The following is a 23,370-nucleotide window of genomic DNA, read 5'->3' as shown; positions in this document are numbered from 1 at the left end:
AACAAGCCAAAATTTTTGCCTTTACTCCCATTCTTACAGGAATTGTTAATAATGATCCACAACCTCTAACACAGTACTTAGTCCATGCAGTTTTCAAGAGGTGTAACTCAGGTCTCACCATGACTAGTTTAAGGTAGGTGTTCTCTTCACTTCAGAGATGAGAAAACTATGGTACAAGTTAACTAAAACCAAGTCATACTATTAGAACCTGATACCACAGTCTGGTTTTAGAGCCTAACTTTCAACTACTCTAATTCTTCTCTATGCAAGTGATTGCACAACAAACTTTTTATCAATTGGGATTCTGACTGTAGTTGACAATACCTGTGATTCCATAAAAATCTTTGAACCTATTGTTACTAGATAATCAAAAACTGGCATTTCCATACTTCTAAAGTTCTAGAGCATTCTTGGTTCTTTAGGAAACTACCTAAAAAGCAGGAAAATCTTAAATGACAGCAGGACAAATCTGGCACTAAGTTTGCTAACTTATCTACTCAGCTATCTAAATCTTACAAGGCACACGGAAGGTCACAGACGGAAAGTAACACTTCTGAGAAAGTCCATTATTTTAAGGAAACTGGAAAGTATTTTAAAACTATGCATAAAAACATTATGCCTTCCAAATAGAAAAGTAACCAGAACAGTGTGTTCTCTCTTTAATTAAAATATCTATAACTCCATCCAACTTAACCTGATTTTTTCCAAACATGGCTGTTTCTTAAGTAAAATCGAATTAGGGCCGTTTTTATTCAGTTGTGTTGCTTGTATGAATTATTGAAACATAAATGCCTTTCCTTTATTCTATGGTAACTGGTTCCACATTTTGTTGATGGTTCTTTTATTTATAAGAGGCAAAACCATTCTTAATTTGGCTGAGATTTCAATCACATCTCCAAGAAACATACAGACCTATTATGTGATGCCACAAGGTCCCTTTAAATTAATTCAGGCCACTTATCAATTTCCACGACTGTGAAGAATTCTTCCACAAGGAACCCTGGCCTTGCCTAGGCAAGAGAATGTCAGGTGGAGTCCATATCTTCCCTTTTCCAATTTCAGATTTTAATACTACCCACAGGTAACTGGATCCAACAAAATACAGTAAAAGCTGTTACGAGATTCTGATCGAGACTGGTTTTCATAGGTCCTGGATTTTCACCAGAAAGATTGTAACCTGCGTTAACATAGTTTTTCCTAAGAACCTCACGACCCTCATCCCTAGCCAAAAATACCAAGTTGAAAACCGGAGATTTCATTTATAAAAAGAAATCTTAACCTTATTCCATCACAGAGGGCATTAAAGACCATTTGCCTTCTTTTTCACAATTTCCTGTTTCTTCTCTCACTCTCCCGCAACTGCAGATGACTGGATTCCTTTGCACTCCTATAACACTCCCTTTAGATCCCTCTGGTCTGTGGCAGGTTAACTTTCAGAACAGCTGTATAGACTTTCTTGTTGTTAAAAACACCCACTTTTCACGTGCTTGCAACAGATTAAAAATAGCTAGAAAGGACAGTTAGCCAATAATTTCTCCAGCTACAGATACGTCTCAAAATTTTTCCTCTAAAAATCTGCACATAAAAGTTTAATAACTTTAAATGACAAGAAACTGATGATCCTGGGGCGGGGGGGAAGGTAAGAAGGAACACCCATATTTGGGTGTCGTTAGGAGGTGCTGATTATTATAATGGTGATTATAAACTGTCCTTTTTCTCCTAAAGAGAACTCAGCTTATTTTTATTTTCACTGAGCATTATACAGCATCCAAAGCACTTCTCTGTTTCAGTTGTGACTTCCAGCTCTACTTTCTGACTTAAAATGCAGGGCTGGAGTGGAGGGTGGACCAATCCAAATGTATTGATACAGTGTATTATACTGTAACAACACACTATATAATACATTGTATCAATACAATGCATTGTATCAATCTGCTGTATAATACATTGTATTGATACAATGTATATCAGTGTATTATATTGTAACAACACACTATATAATACATTGTATCAATACAATGCATTGTATCAATCTGCTGTATAATACATTGTATTGATACAATGTCTATCAGTCCACTCTATAATACATTGTATCAATACAATGTATATCAATCCACTGTACTGACACAGTGACAAAGTGCCACTCGCTCTTCAATGGATACAGTTATGAACAAAATACAGTGGTCAGAAGCACACACAATATACCTGGCTGGGTATGCTGATTTTCTTCGCATGATTAGTGACGAATGGACACCTTTATCAGAAGTAATTTATCCAATCCAGTCTTCCCATGGCCTTTTTTAAGTTACTACAACTGTAGCACCTAAGTGAAGCCTTGATAAACAAGTACACAGTATCAAGCTGAAACCAAATTTTCTGTAGTTTTTAGGAAAAGGTGTTCTTTTTTGTTGGAGAAAAAAAATGTGGAAGCTTCACTGGAAATTCAGAATTTCCAGAGAAGACAAACCAACTTCATCTATAAACAGAAAAGTTCCTGTGTTTAATTCATTTCTCCAGTCATGTAAACCTAAATATTTTCAGCTATGAAATGCAGCTGGGGGTGGAGAGGAAGACACCATCTTCTTTGATGAGTTAGATAATTTCCAAACCTCTGGCAGCCTGAGCATTGACATAATGTCTAAACATGTGCTTATCTAACATTTGTCACTATTTTGTCAATGTGCCTGCCAAACAAAGCAACAGCTGACTGGATTATTACACCCAAGGTGTGAAACAAGGAATTCAATGTGTAAAAGTTCCCATAATAAAATTTCTGACATTATTCATCAGCTAAGTAAGAAAACTTCAGTCCCAAACTGACAAAATTCTAGGCAATAACAAGAACCAAGTTCAACTGGATCATTTTATACATCTCCATTCTAGGTAAATGAAAACTATTTCTTCAAACTGAAGCATTTTTGGTCCTAAAATCTGTGAGAGAAGTCAGCTGCAACTGCAATTATGGTGTTATGGTGTAAACAATACTGTCCAAACGAACTATTGTCATTCTCCCAGCTCAGTTCTCCAAGTAACAAAATCCTAAGTATTAACTAGCCCTTCACTTTTCACATTTCCATACCAGTACAGTAACACTTATGCCACTATTTAAGGAATAAAGCCACAACCAAGATCAGTTCAGAGCAATTCTTATCACTTTAGGTAGTCTAGTTTTGAAAAATTCACAAGAGAACTGGAGGTAACAGAGTAATTATCACCAAGTATTCTTTGTTTTCCAAGACTTAGAATACACATTCAAGTGCACCAGAATGGTCATAGCCTCTCCAACAGGCAGCAAAAGGGACTAATGTTACTGATTTAGTATTACCTATGTAATTAGGGGCTTCCCTGGTAGCTCAGCTGGTAGAATCCACCTACAATGCAGGAGACTCTTGGAGAAGGGACAGGATACCCTTGGAGAATCATATGGACAGAGGAGCCTGGCAGGCTACAGTCCATGGGGTCACAGCCAGACACAACTGAGTCTTTCACCGTAATGTAAATTTCATGTAAACTGTCACATAAAGTCACGTAATTTGCCTTTCACATAATTAACACCTCCAACAAAAACATAATTTGGTAAATCATTTTCTAACTTGTATGGGCCATTTCTCATCCTTCCTTTCCATTTCAAAGTGAACTGACTCCCAGGTAAGACAGAAGTAATGACACAAAAGCTAAATTCTGCCTAAATGGATATCCTGATTAAGCTGAGAAATGTAGTTCTCAGAATCCATTAATCCATGCCCCAGTTCAACCTAAGAAGTTGACATTTGTTTTCTGACCCATGTAAAATATTTCTATTTCTCATCTTATGGCACAGTCAGCACAACAGAAAGATATCAAGTGATAATTGCCACTAAATGTGAAAACCTATAACCATGCCATTAAGTGTCTTAGTCTAGCAAATTATACTTTCCATAACAGCTTTCAGAATATTTAGGTTGCAAACTCAATAATTTCTTAAAAAATAATAAATCTTTACTAAAAAGCTGCTGAATCTCTTGCCCTTACTCTGATTAGAGATTAAATAAAAATTTTTAAATACTTCAAATTTCACAACTTCCCATATAGGGCGATTTAGTCTGCACCAGTAACTTTTTTTTTTTTTTAAAGAACTCTTATGTTGACCTAAGTGATGGTGTGGACGAGGGGTCAGCAAACATTTTCTGTGACGGACCATTATTTTAAACTTTGGGAATTATATACATCATTCACTTCTAAAAGGTATAAGCCATTCTTAGCTCAGGAACTGTACACAAAACAGAACACAGGCTGAAATCTATTGACCTCTGGCTTAGATGTAGCAGTAATTTAAATGATACTTCCAATGTTAACACTTCCCACCATGGACAAAATCTTAATGGTTTTAATAATTTATATCCTAATCACTTTCTGAAATTAAGCTTGTACTTTTAGGTTACCTTTCATTACTGATTTAATGAATTCCTCTCAATCCCTTTTCAATCACTTCTCATATAACCCCCATATTTGATCATCAGATCGACTCTCAAGTTGAAAGAACATGTTGGAGGTATACCTAGACTGAGCAAAAAATCATGAGCCCAGTTTCTGAAAGCTGACACTTAATATACAGATTAATGACAAAATCTGACAATTTTACAGTGTTTATCTAATCAGGTCTGAAAATCTAATGAGGGATTTTATGCTTTGTTACTAGATTTTAAGTGTTCTGCCTAATTATTTCAGTAGAAATACAATGTCTGGGTTAGACTCAATTTTCTAAGCATTTAATGTCTTTCTTTATAAAGCAGAGTTGCAGGCACCCAAGAGCCTATTAGGACAGATGTCTTCTAGATGTCCACTAGTATACATGATAATGATTTTAAAGTCAAAATCATTCAGGTTCTAGCAGCTCCACATTTCTGAGTTTTTTTAACCCTTTGATATTTGGAACCAACCATATGTTAGTCTCTTAAAGATATGTTTTAAAAACCTAATATACAGTATTCAGACTTTCTATGCAACTCCCTAACAGCATGTAACAAAAATTTTCTATTTCCAACCACCTATAGCAATTAGAAAAATAATACAATAAAAATGAATACCTAATATTCTCCCCCTCCATAAACCACAAACACCCCCAAACATATTATTTATAACTCGAGATATATTCTGCCTCCACTTTTTAAATGAAACTGATGTATAGTGCCTGGTGACACATTTAAAAATCTTTCATAACTGCACAAAGGTCTCAAAATATTTAACTATAAGAAACCTTATCTCCATCATCTCAATGTAAACTGAAAATATCTTAATAAAAAATTTAAACTGTACTATTATTTCACTTTAAAAGCATCAAGACAGAAGTGCATTAGAACATTCTATCAGCCATTATTACCTTATTTGTGAAAAGACAAACCCTCAACATAAAAGACAAACCCCGACATTCACTCAAACATGGAGTTTCCTACAAGAAATGTCAATTGTCATGTCAGTCCTTGAAATTCATTTTGCAAGAATTAAATTTTGTAATTAAAATATGTACTCTCCCAATTGCTATTTGACAGACTAGGTTAACAAACACTCCATATACACACGCCTGTTTGTGAAAAAATGAAATATGAACATTACCTTTGGTGGTACACACATAGGTCAGAAGACACAAGACGATAAATGGGCTCCTATTTGATTGCTTTTATGACTTTTAAGAAGTGAGCATGAAAATAAAATCTTTATTTTCAGTTATTACCCACCAATAAGAGAAAGTTAGGTTCACAGTTTTAGCTCGTGACACAAAGTGAACTAGGAGGCAAATTTACATCCATCAGATACAACTAATGGACTGACTTTAAAATCCAGGCTATCTTGAAAGCTTGCAACATACCAGATATTGCTGTGTATTCTCTAGTGACAGAATGCCAGCAATGGCTGACAATGAGTAGAACTTCTGTTTTCTATATGTTGCCAGAAATCAGGTTTGTTACATGTTCGTGTCCAAAAATGAGTTAAGATACTTTAAACACACTATGCACGGGTATGTTTAGGAATGTGTATGTTGCAATCTCAAGAGGGGTCAATAGTCCATATGGACTAAATTAATACTTGCCTCTGGGTAGCAGATATGTTTGTAAATATAAAATTATGTTTAACATTAGCACCAGTGCAGAACATGCTCAGCATCATAAGATCCAAAACACCAGCACAAGTTTATCCACCATTTAAAAAAACCAATTACCTCCTTCCTAAAATGTCAAACTAGCAGGTCACTAGATCAATTAATCCAATCCCAATGAGAAACTCTTGTACTGTATGGTTTCTCCTTTAGAAGTATAGGGGAAAACTAATGAGCTAAACAGACATTTTATGACTTAATGTCTTATATCAAGTATTTTTTAAATTGGACATTACCACATAGATAGAAAATTACTAATAGTGACAAAAAGATCTTTAAACCTGTAAATAAAGCCCCTTTCCTGTTAATCAATGTTGCAGAAGACTTAAAAAAAAAATCCTAGAAAGGCTGTTTATTATTCTCTCCATGTATGTTTTAGTAAGTGGTGATGCTCTTGATCAAAGAATCCATTATTAACCTAATTTTGTAACAGAGGAAGAGGTAAAAAGATACTTGTTACCTTCTACAGAATCTATCAAGACAAAAATTAATAGCAATATAGGAAATTTGGAAACAGTAAAATTTTTGGTTTTCATTTCATGGATGGTGCTGCTGTTCCAACCTTATAAAGTAAAGCTGTCCACTTTCCAAATCCCAGAAATTAACAACCTCCAACCTTACCATACTAACCAGTGCCCTTTGGTTTCTTTAGAACAAGGGAGAGTTAAAGGGTTGATTATGGATGTACAATTTTGATTTTGGGACCTTTCACACATACAAATCATACTGAGCGGCCACTTACAGAGCAGTTTAAATGTTAACACATTAGCCAAATTAACTTGTTCCACCCACCCTATTGGAGGAGGAAAAATCCAACACCCATAAAACTACTTCACTTGACAGTATGTGTCTACCAACAATAAGTAGCTTAAACAACTTTTACCAGTAAGGTGTCTAGACTGATTTTTAAAATGGGCAAGTGACATTTTAAAAGTAAATATAATTGAAATTGAATCAATTATAATTTGAACCTAATGAACCATGCAGGAGTAAGGGTTAATAAACCAATGTGCTTTGAATTTGTTCAAGTACTGGTATTTCTGTATATAAAGATTTAGCGTATATAACAGCTATCATGAGAAGTGAAAAACACCTTATCCCCAGAAATGAAAATATTAAAACTAAGTTAAAATACATAAAGTAGTTAGTATTCCACACAGCATAAAATTTGACAAAGTTTACATGTCCCAGTTGACCATGTGTGAAAATGCAAAGCAGGTATTAAAACTGATATTATGTCCAATATTTAAAACCAGTTTGTAATAGGGGAAACATCTAAATCCTTAATTAAAAAACACAAATGAAGTGAAAGCTTTAAACTGGTACACACTGTTCACACCTATATTTCAAGTTTGGAAATGCATATTTGCAAGCAGCAATACAAAAGTATTCATGAAGAATGCATAATCTCTGAAAATTATGAAAACATCCCTGCTACCAATACATTTCTAAATACAAAACTGACTACCATATTGTTACTTCTGTGTAGCAGGAGAAGTTCATTTTCAAAACAGATAAAATTCAGTCTTTAGGTGTGAATGGTATGAATGACAGTCTTTTTTTTTGTTTTTTGTTTTTGTTTTTTTTTTTTAAATTTCTTAGTCGTTTGGGATCCTTAAGCATGCAAGCCTCAAAGAGGAGGGTCCACAAAGGAACCAGGGTGGTCTTATGGCATCCAGTTAAGCCAGAGCTGGGAATGCCTCTGGGTCATCCACATCAGGAGCAGAAGCACTTGACTGAAAAAGAAAAAGAAACAAGCAAAATTAATGATTCTCAAAATCTTATTAATCTATTTCCAGCATCTACATTTAGACAGATTCTTAAAAACAAAAAAAAAAAGTTTTATTACAATAAGTAAAATATGCCAAAACTTTTACTTTCAAAAAGTAAAATTATGGATCAGAATAGAACTTGAGGGGAATAAATTGGGAGACTGAGATTGACATATACACAGTTATATAAAATAGGTAACTAATAAGGACTGACTGTATTGTAACAACCTATATATAAAAAGAATCTAAAAAACAAGTGAATATATGTGTGTATATATAACTGATCCACTCTGCAGAAACTAATACAACATTGTAAACTCCAGTAAAATTTAAAAAAAAAAACAAAAAAAAAAAGACTACAAATATTTGCAATGAGCCCTGTCCTGAATTTTCTATCAAGATCTGAGAAAACTCCTAGTAACACCATGGGTTATTTGTTTTTCTAACAAATCACACTAGTAGATTCACACAAGGTACGTATGTGGATTCACTGTTGTTCACTATTCTTTTATTTTTCCCACCTGCTAATAATACGAATGGCAATGAAAGCAAGCTAAGAAACCAATTATTTAAGCAGCACATTCATAACTGATAGGAAGGAACTCAATGGCTATTTATAGTCAAAATACAAATTACAAAACAAAAAAGTATTAAAAAGATCCATATACACAATGCTGTCCTTTAAAAAGAACCCATGTTACAGAGGGAAAAAACAAACAAAGTATCACTACACTGTTATGGGTGACCATAAAATCTAGAATATTAAGTTACTACTATAATTAAACATTGTCAGACTCAATCAAGCAGATGGGGTGCCATCTCAAAGATGTTGAGAATTCAGGACATTATGGTTGGTTCTGAATAGACTGTAAGATACAATGAACTAACTCAAATTATCACTAAGCTAAGCTAAGCCACTTCAGTCGTGTCCAACTCTGTGCGACCCCATAGACGGCAGCCCACCAGGCTCCCCCGTCCCTGGGATTCTCCAGGCAAGAACACTAGAGTGGGTTGCCATTTCCTTCTCCATGAAAATATTCCATAAATGAATTTCAGTAACTCTTAAACATTCCACAAAATTTCCTAAGAACCTGTGAGAGTATAATACCTGGCAATCCTCTCTAAAACAGAAATTCACCCATCTGCTATATTACTGCTGATGATCTGAAATGTACATGATCTCTAAAAAGTAACAGTACTGAATAAAACTGAAAGGATCATCCAAGTTCCTACATAATACCAAAGTATTTATCCAGGATTACTGAATAAATCATAGCAATTTGGTGTCCTTTTCAGAAAAAAAAAATCTCAGAACTTACAATCATGTGGCATTTCACACTGTACCAACTGAGTAACAGTAAATGAAGGTATAACCACTACAACTTCTTCACCAACTTTTGTGTCCTGAAATATGATGTCTGCCCCTGGCAGCTACCATTCCACTTCCACAGGGTATTTTCTAGTCAGACAAGCTGTACAATGATCATTCTTTTCAAAACATTCCAGACCATTCTCATTTTCTTGAATCATAATATCTTCCTTTGTACAATGACCATTGTTTTCAAAACATTCCAAACCATTCCCATTTTCTTGAACCATAATGTCTTGCTTTTTCACTCTGTTTTTTCAGTGTTATTCCTTCTTGTACAGATGAAACCAGTCCTTCTACTGACAGATATACAACACTGTTTGCTCCTAGATAATCTGAAATATGCCCAAATTCTGGTTTATTGGCAATAAGCTCTTCTTTTGTTGGTATGTTTATTCCCATGAAGCATGGATATCTAACTGGTGGGGAAGCTACATGAATATTAATATCTCATCAATAAACCATGAACTTTGGGACCAAGCAGATCAAAATTCAAAACTACCAATTACTAGGGCTTCTAGCAAAATGTTTCAGAAAAATTTGTTTTGTGTCACACACAGTGCAAGGCAATGGAAATCACAAAAAATAGGACAAAAATGAATCCCAACTCTAATTAAGAGAACAGCTCTCCTGAACAAAATAGGAATCAACAACCAATCAATGTCACACTATTATATATTGGACACAAAGGTTTTATTAAGCTGACCTCTAAAAAGCAGTGAAGATTTGTCAAGACAATTATTGATATTTGGCACTTCAGGTAGACAAAGACCAAAAAATTACCTTGGTTCCTTGCACCTGAATTTCATCTTCTATAAAATGGCAATTTTTTAAAACGCACGGTACCATGACAAGCACTAAATTAATTGTTCAATAAAGGGTGATAAACTGAACCACTGCCAGCAGAGTCATTTAAGTGCTTTAAACAAAAATATAACCTAAAATGTAATTTCTTAAAGGCATGCCAACCTTTTTCTTCTACTTATGTCTGCAAAAGGAGTTAGGTCAGTCATCCATCAAAAGAGGTCCCTCAAGTTACTTACAACGGTAGACTATGTCTTAAAATTACCTTGTCAGTCCTGATGCCACGGTTTGGACGTCCGCCACGCCCACGCCCACCTCGTCCTCCCCTGCCACCACGTCCTGGGCGGCCAAGGTCTCCAAAATTGATCTCCAGCTGAGATGTTATATCATTTGCTGGCTTCCGGAAATGATGATCCATAACTGAGTCTTCAGCATGAGCCTAAAATTTCAAATGAAGGCCACTGGGTGATTTGATTAATAGGAAACCAATGTTGTATATTTCTAAATGAGCTTTCTACAACCTGTCCTTTGTGTGAAAAAATGTAACAACAGGTAATAAGTAAGCTTTGGGATGACCTACAGTCATCTAGCAGGAAGAATTCCTTTCACTTTTCTCCACTTCATATTCCCTTAACTTTAGTTATAGGTGATACTAGCAAGTCTTGATTAGAGGTATTATCACAACTACTCAAGTGGCTGGGCCCCATCTCAAACCTACTGAATTATAATCTTTAGCAGTGAAGTAAGAATAGTGTTAGTTGCTCAGTCGTGTCTGACTCTGCAACCCTATGGACTGTAGCCTACCAAGCTCCTCCGTCCATGGGATTCTCCAGGCAAGAATACTTGAATGGGTAGCCATTTCCTTCTCCAGGGGATCTTTCTGATCCAGGGATAGAAGCTTGGTCTCCTGCACTTCAGGCAGATTCTTTACTCTCTGAGCCATCAGGGATGAATAAGTATGTTTAAAATATGCCCTTCAGATTAGGATTCCAATCTGAACCTCTGATGAAGACTTTCAGATAGATGGTATACATTTCTGTTAGAGACATTACTGAATCTCTTCATTAAGTTTTAAAGAGAACTTTTGCTCTATACCAGCTATGACTTGGGGAAGAAACTGTGTACAGACTTCTCAAAATGCTTTTCTGTTTATATTTAAACATGTTCTGCCATATAAATTGGAGAACTACAGATTCAAGTGAAACAAGTTACATAAACAACCTTCCAAAACTTGCACAAATAAAACCATGCCTTAAATTTACCAAAGGAACCTTCATTAAAATGAAGCCATCATGTTTGTGAAATTCAGATCCCAAGCCACCTGACAGAGTGCAAAAATGCCAAGCAATCTCACACTGCTTAATGCCTGATTTTCTTTTGTACATTTGGGAAAATGGGTTTTAATCTTCTAGTTGGAAACTTCCTATACTAAAGTATGTTTTAATTTTTCTAAATACATGTATAATCCTCTTTTCTGAAGGGTATTTCATTCTAAATATCTTGTAATATTACAACTGTTAATAATTACCTTTTCAAGTACAAATTCTTTATTTGTAAACAGATTTTCATTCCTTTAATCATCTAATACCCAAACTAAATTACATCTCTTTTGTGTCTTTCTTTAAAAAGAAAGGTCTTTAAAAATATTTTCAAATTTTTTAAATTTAAAAAAATATTAATTTTAACATTGAAAAAATATTAACTTTAACGGAACCTAAAATACAAAATCACTAGCAAATAAGTCAATTAAATATGTGAAGTGTCTGATTTTAAATGTTAGCTATTGCAAAACAACAATATCAATTTATTAGTTAAAACCATTTATAAATTTCTAGGGCAAGAAACAAAAAAGTTTAAGGTGATATATTACTGAAAACAATCCTGAAGGTATTACTATAGTAATTAAGAGGAAGCCTGGATATTCAGGTTACAACCCCAATCTTCAAGTAAACTACCAGGATCAATTTACAGGGTTTTTTTTTTCTATAGCACTGTGCAATAATTAAGGAAATAGAGCTTAGTCTCAGCTGTCAATAATTTAGTTCTCCATTTCTCAAAAAAGTGTTTTCCTTTCCCTAACTACTTCATTTTTATTATGAAGATGAAGGTAAGTATAATAAAAGAAAAAACAGTACTCAAAGCACTGTATACAACAAACTTAAAGATCTGTTAATAAAGTTACAATGAGGTTGCATCCTGATAAACCCCAGATTATCTCTAAGTCCAAAATACATTTAATATACCTAACCTACCAAACACATCATAGCTTGGCCTAGCCTACCTTCAATGTGCTTAGGACATCTACATTACCCAACAGCAGAGCAAAATCATCTAAAACAAATCCACAAAGCCTTTATTATAATGCGTTAAATATCTCATGTTAATTTATTAAATGTAGTATTGAAAGTGAAAAGCAATAAAACAAAAACCGAAAGTTCTACATCAGAGACAATCTGTATTCAAGTGATAAGGCCATATATGTCAATAAGGCCAGATTCCAAGTACAACATCACAAAAGCAGCCTAACTATGAGGGTTCAAGCATTTGTAAGTGGTTGATAAAGAAAATGTCCTAGTTTCAAGGTTATTCATAACCAATTTCACATTTTATAATTTTCAGAAAATTCTATTTATATATCACCTTGTGTAATAATTATTTCTGAAAAGCTCAATATAAAATACTTAAAGCTGGGATACTTAACCAGATGTCTATAAAATGTATCAAGAGGTTGCAGGGCATTAATGGTAATGATATAATCTAAAATTATACCAAAGTATTTCATGTCTGTGTTCTGTTCTGAAGAAAAGTTCTGTTGGGACCCCAAAAACTTATAATTGTCTCAAAGGTACCAAAGTACTTTACTGAGCAACTTCACTTTCACTTTTCACTTTCATGCACTGGAGAAGGAAATGGCAACCCACTCCAGTGTTCTTGCCTGGAGAATCCCAGGGATGGGGGAGCCTGGTGGGCTGCCGTCTATGGGGTCACACAGAGTCGGACACGACTGAAGTGACTTAGCAGCAGCAGCAGCAAGCAGTTTTAATAATTAGCTCAAATGAATAATCTCCCTAAAGTGAACTTCTATGGGTCTTTAAATCAAGATTCTCTTTGGATTTCACAGATAACACGAAACAACTTTATCAGCAAGAACTACAAAACCCAAAGCATTCTAATGAAGCAAAATATTTTTTCTTTACCGATAGGAAATGACACAAGACTGTCTCATTTATACTACTTTCATGATGCCCATGCTTAAAAAATCATCTCTAAATTTTCATTTTAGTGCAGAATATTTCCAAGCTTGTTTCACAATTATTTTTTGCTTAGAAAATTATAATGTAGAAAGATTTTACTGTATTTTTAAAAATTATCAGGTTGCCTTCATTTCAGTTTAACTGTGACTAAAAGCTCATACTTACATAAACCCTAAAAAGATATAGCAGTGGGATAGTCCCCTAAGAATGTGTGCCCCAAGACCTAAATAAAAGCTACCAAATCAAAAGTCACTCGTCTTTCTGGAGTATTTTCATTAGTTTCCTTGTTTCCTAAGGAAAGGAAACTCATAAAATTCTCTGGTCTTCACAAGCTATTATTCTTCAGTAAAGATTACCTAAAGATTCCCAGATATTATTTATATATGGCATAGGCAGACAGTTTAAAGTTATACCACATAAAAAATGCCAACTTTTCAACCTAATACAAATCTTACTGACTCCCAGTTAAGTAAGATTTTAAAAAAGATTAAAACTTTAAAAGAATAATTTCTTAACAGTATAATATAGCTTATTTTCCTTTGGGGGCAATATATATCTCAAATAATCCTATGTAAAACTTTATTTTATAAACAGATTACCCATGTGAAATTTTAAAACAAAAATTGTATATGCAATTCAAGACAAATCTGAACATTTCCAAACACCACAAAACTTCACTTTACCTCTTCACTTTTTGACTTATGAAGAACAAATCCCTTCTTCCACTGCCCATCAGCACCTTCATTTGGTTTTCGGATATTAAATTCTACTTTTGCCCGGTCCTTATTTTGAATAGCCTTCCACTCATCCAAAGTCATTTCTTTTGGACCCTCTTCCTTTACTTCTTCAACTTCATTTTCCCTGTGTGAAGATGTTTCAGTATTACACCTGGTAGGGGGCTCATAAAATCACAGAACTTATAAGTGTAAGGGAGGAAGTACCACCCTTAGCTGGTTGGTCATCATCTAGATTATCCAAGGACAGGAGAATCAGTTTTCTTTGTAACCCAATGGCTAACATGTGACTTGGTAGAGACCAGGAATTTACTGTTTGTTAAATCAGTGAAAATGTGGATAACGAAGGAACATACAATTCATCTTCATAAACTCTTAAATGATATCTATCAGTAACACACTTTCTTAAACCTAGAACACATTTTTTTAAAACTACACTACTGTTTTTAAAACTTACAGTATGTGATTGAAATCCGATTTAGCTTCTGCTAAAACACATTTTTAATTTCCATAATACATAATTCATAACACACATGAAGGTAATCATTTAGGCTGCCCATGACAACCAAGTTTTATATTTAAGAATATAAGAAAACTGTTCCCTGATCCATTTTTATAACATTTAAAGCAAATCTCTAATTTCTACAAATCCAATCTTTATATATACTCCAACTTTCAAACCAGTGTGTACATGAATAGGAAACTAAAGTTTCACTAGTAACGGAACTTTTTATAAAATACTGGTTTTCAATACTTAATACCAAATTGTGTTATTTCTAATATAATTATCAGACTATAACTATTATATAGTATCCTGTTTCCTTTTTATACAAACAAAGCATGCACCTAGGAATTCACTATTTAATCTCAATTTTCAATTATCACCAAACAAGTTTGCTATTTTGGGAGCACTGCTTCTTTCCAAAGATAGTAGGTGATTCAGTTAGCCTCAGAGCTCAAGTTACTCCCATACATGCTATTCTTTACTGTTCGACAAATCTCATCTTAAACTCCCCAGACCAAGTTCATACTGAATTGATGCAATTTTAAGTATCAAGTCCAACCCTGTCAGTTTGCAGATCAGAAAACTAAAGAAAGAAAAAAGGTCCCAGTTAGTTACTCATAAGTTGTAACCTAGCCAAGAACAGGACTCAGCATACATTTATCACGTCATGAAACCATGACATCTACCTTCAAGGGTTCTAAGAATCAAATGAAACAAAACAGAAACTCAAGAACTATACTTAAAGGAACCAATCAAATTCAGCCTAAACTGTGTTTCTTAAATTTACCTTGCATATGTAAGCTAATGTCATCATCATGGTCTTTAGGCTCAATACCTAGAATCCCAATTTCAGTCCTGGGAACTGAGCTAAAATTTGCTTCCAATACCCTATCAATACCAATATATCTCTTACATAACTGTATGTATAAACAGTTATAACCTTGGCAGATTACTCTTAAGGTGATATAAATGTTCAAATATTTAAACAAATTAAATATTTATTCATTTAAATAAATGACGGTTCTTCATTAAGAGAACAGTATTTGTGTTGAGCTTTGTAAAGTAATTAAGTGTTGTATAAGGTTCATTTAAGTTACCTATTCCATTGTTTACCACACAAAATATTCATAGTTTCATATAAAATAAAACAAAGTTCAACTCAACACCATGTATTTTTAATCTAATAGTAATAATAACTAAAATAACTAATAGTGTAACTAAAAATATTTATACTTTTAGTAATAACTAAAAACAATAGTAATTTTCTCTAATAATAAATCAATTATTATTCCTTATTTAAGCAAATCCACCAAATATGACTTTCTAATCATTAATAGTGCTTCACTCTAAGAACAATTCTGGAGAAGAGTTTAGAAAAGCATCCCCTCCCTAAATGATTTGATTACACCTTGATTAATTACTGACCTAAATAATCTGCAATGCAAGACTTTAAACTACATACTGAAAGAAATGACTGACATATAACTTCTGCTTGTATTGATGGAAGACAGAGGAAGGCATAAAACTATTTCTACCAGCATAACTTGAGTCTTTAAAACTCTCCAATCCTTGAACAATTTAATTTCAAAACTGTCTTGTACCTAAAAACTCAGAAAATAAGAAAAGCTAGTTAAAGGATAACATATTCTGGCCCTTGCTCTCCTCACACATTTTAAAACAAGCCAATAATGCTGTATTCCACATTCTATGTCAACGGAAAAAACCTTCAAAGAGATGGAGGAACTAATTTTAATAGTCACATTTTCTCATTTTAAACTGTCTCAGTATAAAATGTGTACAGCTATAGAGTCCAAAGTACTGTGAACTATGAGTTGCAAATAATTCTCAGGTTAAAACAACTAGTTTTTGTGCTCAGGGCTAACAGAATTTACTAAAATACCTATTTTCCTTATCTTTTTAAGATGTCAATGGTAAATTCAAACAGCCCAACATATACATGTGTAAAGTACTCCTCTACTATTTGAAGGAATGGAGTACAATAAAGTCTTTCCTATTAAAAAGCAAATATTTAGCAACATTAAGTCTACAGATTTTTTTTTGGTAAACCCCGAACATTGCAATGCTCAACCATTACCACCACATACAAAATCACTTACTTATTTTCAGTGTCCGCAACTGGATGTTCCTCACCTTCAGGTGTTTCCTCAGTCACATTTGATTGTTCCAAGTCACTGCAATTATAAGATATTTGTTTCTGAATGTATTTGGGGGACTCTCTAAGGAAAGAAAGAAAAAAAGGCATCTAGGTCCATTTACATGTAGTTAAAAGAGTATACAGAAGTATTTTAAAATTCTCACATTCCCAGTTTTTTCCTACTGAATTTACTCCCCTGTAGAACATTACAAGAAAATAATTTAAAAATATACACTGATCCAAGTTACAGCTCAAGCACACTACTCAAAAAGTAGAAAGGCAGCACTTCTAAAATAAAGACCCACCAGCTTTTGAAGTTTTTATAATCACCAAAAGGTTAATAGCTAGAATAAGAATTATAAAATAAGAAACACACAATAGCAGAATACTCAACTAACTTCAATATGAGATTTCAATAAAAGTGATACACCTATATGAAAAGTGTCACACGTTTGAAACAGTGTCACACGTTTGAAACAGAGGAAAATTGGTCATTTGACACATTATAACCCTAACATATCCAAAAAATCACACATCATCTTGTAAGGAAGTAGCTGAGATGACAGCATTCATTCTTGTCCCTAAGACAAGTAAATATTTAACAGAACTAACGGCAAATCTCAAATGTAAACTATACAATTTTATTAAAATTATTTATTAAGAAACCGGAATACCAACGTTAATTCATCTTTGACAGTTCCCCAGTTGTGAGATCCGCTCCCTCCACGTTTGTCCTCATGCTTCAGGCCACTGTAATGTGAAAAAGAACTAACAAAACTGAGTTAACATAATACTCTTTACTTCTAGAAATTCAAATTTTGTTTTATTAAAGAAGTAGATTCAAATATTAAAGTATAATAAAAACCAATGTAAGACTTACGATCTATCACTTCCACTATGCCTATCAAATTCACGTTTGCCACGAGAATCAAAGCCATCTCCCCGGCCCATTCCACGTCCACGACCTCCTCGACCTCTTCCAAGACCACCACGGCCTCGGATAGGCCGGTCAATAATCGGTCTACAACAAATGAAAAATATTACATACTTCTAAGGTCTCTGGAAAAAAGAATGAGAGAAAGTCAAAGACTCAAAAGTACAGGAACATATTTACTGGCTCACAGCCCAACTGTTAAATGTTTTAGAAATTCAAAATAGTCTATTTCTAAACAGTTAAAGGGAATCAGAACTAGGAAATTCTCCAAAGTAAAAAAATTATTTTGACATTTTCTTTTACTACTAATGTATATACTCTTCCACTATTACTCATTTCACATTATAATCTAATAAAACTGCTATTCACTCATATACTTAAAAATTAAAATAAACACATCTAACCCGCATAATTGAAGTGTTTCACTACAAGAAATCTAAGTCTGAATACCAAAAACTGTTACCAAAATGTCATTAATAACATAGATACTCATACTCACATGGTCTGCTGAAAAAAGTGATAAAATTAACCAGCCACACTGCTTCCTGGCAATTATGCTCAACTTATATGCGTTAAGATGTATGTCTATAAACTGACAATACATGAAGAGATTAAGAAACATCTTGCCTATCAACGGAAAATTCTCCTCCTTCACCCTTTTCTTCAAGTGGCTTTTCAAATCTTCTTTCACGAGGTGGTCGCCTTTCTGGTCTCCTATCAATTATCTTCCCTTCACCCTGAAGTTGTTGATCAGGTCTTCTTCCAACACGTCTTATTCCTAAAACAATTAAAACAAAACAAAACAAAACAAAACCCATATAAGCGAATCATTTTTGCAACACAAAACATTTAGGCCTAGACTGTTAGAAAAAAAAACTACTACTCTTTAAGTCCACTACTAGCATTTTCTGTTGAAAAAGGCTAACACTGGGCACCTCTGAAGTTTAATAAAGTACTTCAGAAAAATTCCTATTTAAATAAACTTGTTTCAAAATTCCATTTGGTTTGCCAAACCATTACCCCCTCTAAAGCACTCTCTGTAATTGACCTGGAAGTCATTTAGTTATTTCTCTCACTTTTCAAGATGCCTACCTCTTAATTTAAAATTCTAAATTCAAGAAATCTTAAGCAAATGACATAATAAAAACAATTAATACAGTAGCCATTTACAAATAATACTCAAGCAAACCAACACAATCACCAGATAAGGACCCTTAAAAACAAAAAAAAACACACCAACAGTGAAGGCATTATTTTATTTTACATCATCTGAAGAGGAAAAAAGAGTAAAAAGACTGATGATTTTACAAAATTACAAAACTGAACGGAAAGCAAATGCCATTTAAGATTATATCCAATGAATAATAAGGTCCTACTGTATAATATGGGAAACTATATTCAATATCCTGTGACAAACCATAAGGGACTATATTAAAAAAGATTATATATACACACAGGTATAACTGAATCACTTCAGTGTACAGCAGCAAGTAACACATTTTGTAAATGAACTATACTTCAATAAAAAAATTTTTAAAAGATTACATCTCCATAGTTGAAAATAGCTACTTAATCCTCTTCCTCCTGCAGTTTATATATATAAACATATACATACATACCACACCTAATTTTAAAACACAGTTATGCAACCAGAAGCAATTATTATGGAGAAATTTTTTTTCGGTTTGCCCTTACAATTATGTTTTCAAAAAATCTTTAAAAACCACATACACAAATTAAGCAAGATGTAAGAAACAGAAACTTGTGACACTAAATGATGGCTGAAGCATTTACTGATTTCCCTCTTCCTTACCTTTTTTCTGTTTGTGTCAAAGGCCAAAAGGCCCCATGGTGGCCTTAAGGATAATAAGTAGACTGATGGTTAAATTTATGACTGTAAAATTTTAGGTATGCTCTAATTCCCAAACCACAATTTCTGACAGTCAACTGAGGAATTGATTTCACAAGATATTAAGTTGGCTCACTCTGCTTCTTTCTAAGAAAGTGTACCGCCACCAAGATGCACCCAACTGTTCAGCTGCTTGCAGTCAAATGGTAAACGTCAAACTCTGAAATTTTAAGGTCCGTTCCACATAAACTCTCAGGACAGGACACAAACGTTAGACCTTACACCAAGGCATTTAAAAAAATTTCTTCAGAGGTAGTGTATGGGGTGGAGCTACAGAACCAGTTCTTATAATATCCAAGCCTCACACACCCAGATGAACAATGGCTTGCTTCCCCACTCCAATATTCAGTTATGAGGCTTACAGAATCTAAAACACAAATAAATCCACGCAGCAACTGACATTTTAAAATGTGTCTCTAGATTTTTCACTATATTCCAGGCTTTCAACATTAAAAAACAAACAAGAATAGACCTTAGCGATGTTCAGTGGTGTCCATTCTCAAGTTCCTCAAGTGGGCAAAAGACAAACTACAAAATTCATAGAATATAAACAGTAAGTACCTACCTAAAGCATATCTGATTGTGCCAGGACCTCTATTCAAAGGCACAGAACACATGATCAGGTTAACAATCCCTCCTACTACAAGAGTCCAGGACTTTGTTTACAGGTCTATACTTCCCCAATGCCCAGAAATGATTGCTACATACATAGTAGGCTCTCAAAATGAACTTTTTTCATTCAACATTTTTATAACCTGTGTTTTATGCAATTTACGCCTAAGTGTCCTCTGAAATGCTGACCTAAGGAAAATGTTGATAGCTAATAATGGAAATTATTGAATTTGACTACTGAATGGTAAACGTAATCCTGCTCATAAATTTATGAAATAACTTTATAATTTAAAATACTAGGTTCCAGGTAAAAGTTTATTTCATAAATGGACTTTATGATCAAACTGAGGGGTTTAAAGCACACCTCATGTTTTGAACATTCAAAACGAGTGAACACATTTCAGATTCCATTTTTTCATGTACCTTCTTTGAATTAGTGATAAAGGAGGTAAACTTGAGCACAGTTTAAATGACTACACAAGTCAGTGTTCCTTAACATAGAAATTAAACGATGTATTACATTGTGCTACAGCCTATAGAGCCTGCTATAAAGACTAGCTGAGTATTTAGCCTCAAAGATGCATGCTACTACTCCAACGTGTGCTTCCCTCTCCAACCTGTAATTTTAATATAATTGTTTTATTTACCACCTAGGTTCTTCATCCCAAGCCTCAAAACGTTCTATTTCTTAAAAATTCTAAACCAAAACCTAACACAATTGTTTTCATTTTTAAATTAGTTGAACGCTGTCAAATTCAACTAAAGCTCAGAACTCCTTTCTGAAGCACGTGGCAAAATTTCAACTTTCAACACACAGAGGTAATCTCTATGATTCAGAACTTAGGTCCTACACCTACTTACTTCAGATCTTTAAGATTTTTCCTTACTCCTCACTGCTATGCTTTTTCACCCACCACCAAGGAGAAACCAGCAATGAGGGAGAGTGCAAACACCAAGTTCAAGGCAATCCCGCGAAGTTTACAATGACCTGGAAGCAGCTACTACCCGCCAATGAAATCCCGACCATGCTTCACGCACATGGGGAGAAAAAGCCATAGACTCAAAAGGACTCAGCGGTGGCTACCGCTGTGACAGCCACGAGGCTCGCGCCAGGGGCACACCACATGAAACACGGCGTGCAGTGGGGAGGTGGGGGGGGTCCGCGGGGGTTCGACGGGGTAGATGAAAAGATCTTGACTCGAGAACTAGTTTCAGGATTTCCTGCCAACACGTTTTCATTCAGAATTCCCGCTTCTGGTCAATCCCGAGGGGCTAAATTCCTCTCCCAACAGCTTGAGTTACTCCAGCAAGTTATTAAGTTTGTAATAGTTGAGGGAGCGAGGGGTGGACAATAAAGCACGTGTGCACCTAAAAGGGCAGCTTATTCCACAATATCCGAGCGGTTCGAACATGCCTGCGGAGAGGTGTGCGCGCAGGCAGAAAACTCGACCCTCTTTTTCGGGCGTACCCCGCGCCATCCTGGGACAAGATGGCAAGAGAGTAGCCTGAAGGAGACAACCTCATCTCAGAGCAGCAGACTGAGGGGGGAGCTCTGAGCAGGAAGAAGCCGCGGAGCCCCCGCTGTCCGCTTCACTACAAGTGCTCCGAGGAGTGGCTCCCTTCACCGAGCCTCGGTCCATGCTCTCGCCCGCCAAGGAATCCGGCGGGAAGGCAACAGCCTCCCAGGATCCCGACCACGCTTCTCGGCTCAGACCTGAGGCGGGAAGGGGTGGTTCCAGTATCCTTGCAGGTGGCGGTTTGAACTTGGGCTTAACACGCTCCCAACACCTTCGCAGGACCTGGCTTTTGTCGCGTTGAGGGAAACGCCGGGATATCGGTGGCCAAGTCTCCCGCGAACCCTCGGAGCCCCAGAAGCGAGTGTTAGCCGCAAGTCTCCTCGCTCCTTCCCTCCATCCCGGGTGTCTCCCACCTTCTACCACTGCTTTACCTTCTTTCTTAAGCGCCACAGGCGGCTGCGTCTCCTCCTTCTTGTCAACCACGCCGACGCTGGGGGGCAGCGGATTCTTGCGGTCTTTCTGGGACTCTTTACGCAGCTGTTTGCCCGCCGCATTGGAGTTGGTCTGAGCTGCGGCCTGAGCTGCGCTCTTGGCCCCAGGGCCCCCAACGCCGCCCCCGCCGGCTTCTTTTTTCTTGTTCTCTGCTGCCTTCAACACCTCGAAGGGGTCCGATTCGTCGTCAAATAACTGATCGAATCGGTTGGTGACCACGCAGCCGAAGCCTTCCTGTAAGTGCCCAGGCATGATGGTGGCTCGGCGGCGCGTTCCTCCACGGATTGCAGCGGGCCGCGCCGAGCCAAGAGCGCCTGCTTCAGCTCTTCCCACAAGATGGCCGGGCCGAGAGAGGGGGACTGTCTTCTCTTCCGGCGCTAGGCACACATCCGGGAGCGGCCAGCGCCGCACGGTACCACGGGGTCTGTAGGCCAGAGTCGCTTTTCCTGAGGCGGCTCCCGGCACCAGGACTACAACTCCCAGAATACACGGCTGAAAAACTCTTCGCGCGCCTCAGAGGCGAGTCCTCACCGAGGGAGAGGGGTGTGCAAGCTGAGGGAGAAGCGCGGTGGTGGGCGGAGTCCTGCCACCTGCTGTCGCCGCCCTTAAACTCTTGGCGTCTCCTGCTGCGCTGAAAACAGGAAAACGTGACGGCGTGTTTTGCTCGCGAAAGTTCTCAGTCTTCGGTTTTACTCCCCGCCTCCGGCCCAGGACTAACTTTCCCCACATCTCCGGGAGGGTCAAGGTGACTATCAGTCTTACAAGTGGAGACTCACAAACTTCCAGGGCGGGCAGATTGCACTGGCCTCGCGGAAGTGGAACCCGCTCTCTTCCAAATCCCTAGTTGCCCAGTTGCTGGAGTTGCCCTCCTGCAGCCCCAATAATGAATCGAAGCGTCTCTGTTTAATGTGAGGCGGAATACCCTTCTCTCGGCCACTTGAACTCTTAACAGCAGAATTAATCCAAAAGACAAGTTGAACTAGCAAAGTGAGTGTTTGCGCGCTTTTCTTGGATGAGAAGTGCCGTCTTGCGACCGGTGCTTTAATTGTTAACTCCTGGCAGTGTAGCACTAGCCAGACACTGGGAAAGCCTCCAAAAGGCATTGTTTGTAGAAACACTTTATGGAGTCTAGGCTGACATTAGTGCCAGGCAAGTCAAGGATTGGGTGTTAGTAAAAGGT

General features: G+C 36.2%; 1 protein-coding gene across 4 annotated transcripts; it reads right to left on the bottom strand.

Annotated features, from left to right (window-relative positions):
- Positions 1-5,590: 5,590 nt before the first annotated feature.
- SERBP1 (SERPINE1 mRNA binding protein 1) lies at positions 5,591-22,531 on the bottom strand. 4 transcript variants are annotated; one of them, XM_068991617.1, is made up of 8 exons: positions 22,130-22,531; positions 18,288-18,438; positions 17,607-17,747; positions 17,405-17,494; positions 16,689-16,763; positions 14,016-14,193; positions 10,344-10,517; positions 5,591-7,869 (listed from the first exon to the last, which is right to left on the bottom strand). In XM_068991617.1, exons 1-8 carry the CDS (start codon positions 22,440-22,442, stop codon positions 7,813-7,815), a joined length of 1,179 nt encoding a protein of 392 aa, XP_068847718.1. In that variant the 5' UTR covers positions 22,443-22,531; the 3' UTR covers positions 5,591-7,812. The 4 variants fall into 4 exon arrangements, with proteins under 4 accessions (XP_068847718.1, XP_068847716.1, XP_068847719.1 ...); XM_068991615.1 differs by having other exon boundaries at positions 5,592-7,869; positions 16,689-16,808; XM_068991618.1 differs by having other exon boundaries at positions 5,592-7,869; positions 17,405-17,476.
- Between the last annotated feature and the right edge of the window lie 839 nt (positions 22,532-23,370).

This window comes from Capricornis sumatraensis, chromosome 2 (assembly GCF_032405125.1).
Source record: "Capricornis sumatraensis isolate serow.1 chromosome 2, serow.2, whole genome shotgun sequence".
Classification (NCBI taxonomy): Eukaryota; Metazoa; Chordata; class Mammalia; order Artiodactyla; family Bovidae; genus Capricornis; species Capricornis sumatraensis.
This window is presented reverse-complemented; position numbering and strand designations above follow the sequence as displayed.

Coding starts and splice junctions, on each gene's coding strand:
- SERBP1 (XM_068991615.1), bottom strand. CDS start 22,442: ATGCCTGGGCACTTACAGGAAGGCTTCGGCTGCGTGGTCACCAACCGA. Junction 16,809..17,404: donor ACTGTCAAAGATGAATTAAC/GTTGGTATTCCG, acceptor TTCTTTCCTTAG/AGAGTCCCCCAAATACATTC. Junction 7,870..10,343: donor GTGGCATCAGGACTGACAAG/GTAATTTTAAGA, acceptor TTTCTTTTTCAG/TCAAGTGCTTCTGCTCCTGA.